Source organism: Benincasa hispida, chromosome 11, assembly GCF_027475165.1.
Source record: "Benincasa hispida cultivar pf3 chromosome 11, pf3_genome.v1.1, whole genome shotgun sequence".
In the NCBI taxonomy this organism is placed as follows: domain Eukaryota; kingdom Viridiplantae; phylum Streptophyta; class Magnoliopsida; order Cucurbitales; family Cucurbitaceae; genus Benincasa; species Benincasa hispida.
In genome coordinates, this window is record NC_143488.1 from 51,526,200 (window position 1) to 51,528,874 (window position 2,675).

General features: G+C 42.2%; 1 protein-coding gene across 1 annotated transcript; it reads left to right on the forward strand.

The window, feature by feature from the left end:
- The first annotated feature begins 919 nt into the window (after positions 1-919).
- On the forward strand, positions 920-1,444 carry LOC150032716 (uncharacterized). The gene has a single exon (XM_090306998.1). It carries the CDS (start codon positions 920-922, stop codon positions 1,442-1,444), a length of 525 nt encoding a protein of 174 aa, XP_090163124.1.
- Positions 1,445-2,675: the final 1,231 nt, after the last annotated feature.

Sequence of the window (2,675 nt, forward strand, 5' to 3'; positions counted from 1 at the left end):
ACAGAAAGGAGCAGAGAAATGGTGGAAAGTGATATCTGCTAGACGAGCCAGTACAGATGTGTTATGGCCTGAGTTCAGGAAGGCCTTTGAAGATAAGTATTACCCCAGCTCGTTTCGGGATGCAAAAAGGGATGAGTTCCTTAGATTAACACAGGGAACGATGTCGGTGGCAGAATATGAGCAGAAATTTACAGAGCTATCATAGTATGCCTTGCCGATTATTACTAAGGAAAGAGATAGATGCAAGAAATTTGAACAAGGTTTGAGGAAAGAAATCAGAACTTCGATGACGTATACGGCTAATTGGCTAGATTTTAACCAGTTAGTAGAAACAGCAATACGAGTCGAGTGGAGTTTGGCAGATGTTGATAGTTGCCAAGAGACAGGGGATTTCGATCCCCAGTGGCAACCTAGATTAGTGGAAGCCATTCTAGGGGAACCAGTTGGCAGGGATCCAAGAAAAGGAAAACGAGACCCTCGGCCGGTGCAGTTAGCTAATCAGAGATGCCACGAGCTGATGAGTTGGTAGCTAGTACAAACAGGAGACCGACATGCCCTAGTTGTGGCAAGAGGCATTTTGGGGCATGCTATAGTGGTAGAGGTGCATGTTTCCAGTGTGGACAACAGGGCATTTCAAGAGGGACTGTCCCCAGATGAACAGGGATGTTTCTGAATAGCACAACAGCCGACCTCCCAGACAGTTAACCAACCAAAGAGTGTTGGAAATCGGGGCGAAGGGTCAAGTGGTGCCAAGCAGAAAAATGTCGTAGGTCGACCTTAGCAGCAGGGGCGAGTGTATGCCGTGACACACCAAGAGGCAGCGGAATCTCCAGATGTTATGACCGGTAATGTTATGTTATGTGGGCAGTCTGCTTATGTTTTATTTGATCTTGGTGCCACACATTAATTTATATCTAGCATGTATACACCTAGTATAGGTAGGCTGGTTGAACCTATACCTGAAGAGTTATTTATCTCTACCCCTTTGGGAGATGTGATAGTAGTAGATAGATGCTATAATCATTGTGAGATACTGATCAATGGTCAGAACTTCTATGCTGATTCACTTCCTTTAGAACTGTTGGAGTTTGATGTTATCTTGGGGATGGATTTTCTAAGTAAATATCATGCTTCAGTAGACTGTTACAAGAAGGAGATAGTGCTCAGAAAATCAAATGGCCATGATGCAATGCTGACAGGAAGCAAACGATTAGTCAGGGGGAATTTGATATCGACAGTGAAAACTTGGAAGCTATTGAGCAAGGGATGTAAAGCCTATCTAGCTCATGTGATGGTTACTCAAGGGAAAAAGATGAACCCAAAAGATGTCCCAGTGGTAAATGAATTTCAGGATGTATTTCCTGAAGAACTATTGGGATTACCACCCGACAGGAAGGAGGAGTTTACTATTGACTTAGTTCTAGGGACAACTCCCATATCGTAGGCACCGTATAGAATGGCGCCAACTGAGTTGAAAGAATTAAAGGTTCAACTGCAAGAGTTAATTGACAAGGGATACATTCGACCTAGTGTATCGCCTTGGGGAGCTCCGGTGTTGTTTGTGAGGAAGAAAGACGGTACACTTAGATTGTGTATCGACTATAGACAGCTGAATAAGGTAACGAATAAGAATAAATATCCATTACCACGCATTAATGATTTGTTTGATCAGCTAAGAGGAGCCACGGTGTTTTCAAAGATAGACCTGAGATCGGATTATCATCAGTTGAAAGTGAGAGAAGTTGATATTCCTAAAACCGCATTTAAAACAAGATATGGACATTATGAATTCCTGGTAATGCCTTTTGGATTGACAAATGCCCATGTGGTATTCATGGATCTCATGAATAGGATATTTCATCCCTACTTGGACCAGTTCGTGATAGTATTCATTGATGATATACTGATGTATTCTGGTAGTAGGGAGGATCATATTATCCACCTGAGGATAGTATTGCAGACATTGCGAGATAGGCAGTTGTATGCTAAATTCAGTAAATGCGAATTTTGGTTAGATCGGGTAGTATTTCTTGGGCATGTTGTTTCAGCAGAGGGCATTAGTTAGATACTCAAAAGACGGAAGCAATAGTTAATTGGGAACGACACACAACCATTTCAGAAATATGTAGTTTCCTAGGATTGGTAGGTTATTATCGGAGGTTCGTGGAAGGTTTCTCTAAGATAGCCCTTCCATTGATGAACCTGACCAAGAAAGGCGTGCGGTTTGAATGGTCGTTGGAGTGTGAACATAGTTTCCAGAAGCTGAAACGGAGACTAGTATCAGCACCAATGCTTACCTTGCCTATTCCAGGTAAGGAATTTTAGATTTATTGTGACGCAGCCCGACAAGGATTGGGATGTGTGTTGATGCAGGATGGAAAGGTGATTGCATATGCCTTTCGTCAACTTAAGAAACACGAGGGCATTTATCCCACGCATGATCTAGAGTTGGCAACAGTTGTTTTGGCTCTGAAGTTGTGGAGAAATTACCTATTTATAGAGCACTGCAGGATATTTACAGATCACAAAAGCTTAAAATATATCTTTGATCAAAAGGAATTGAACCTAAGACGACAAAGATGGATTGAATTGATTAAAGATTATGACTGTTCCATCGAGTACCACCCTGGTAAGGCTAATGTTGTGCCAGATGCACTAAGTAGGAAATCCTGGGG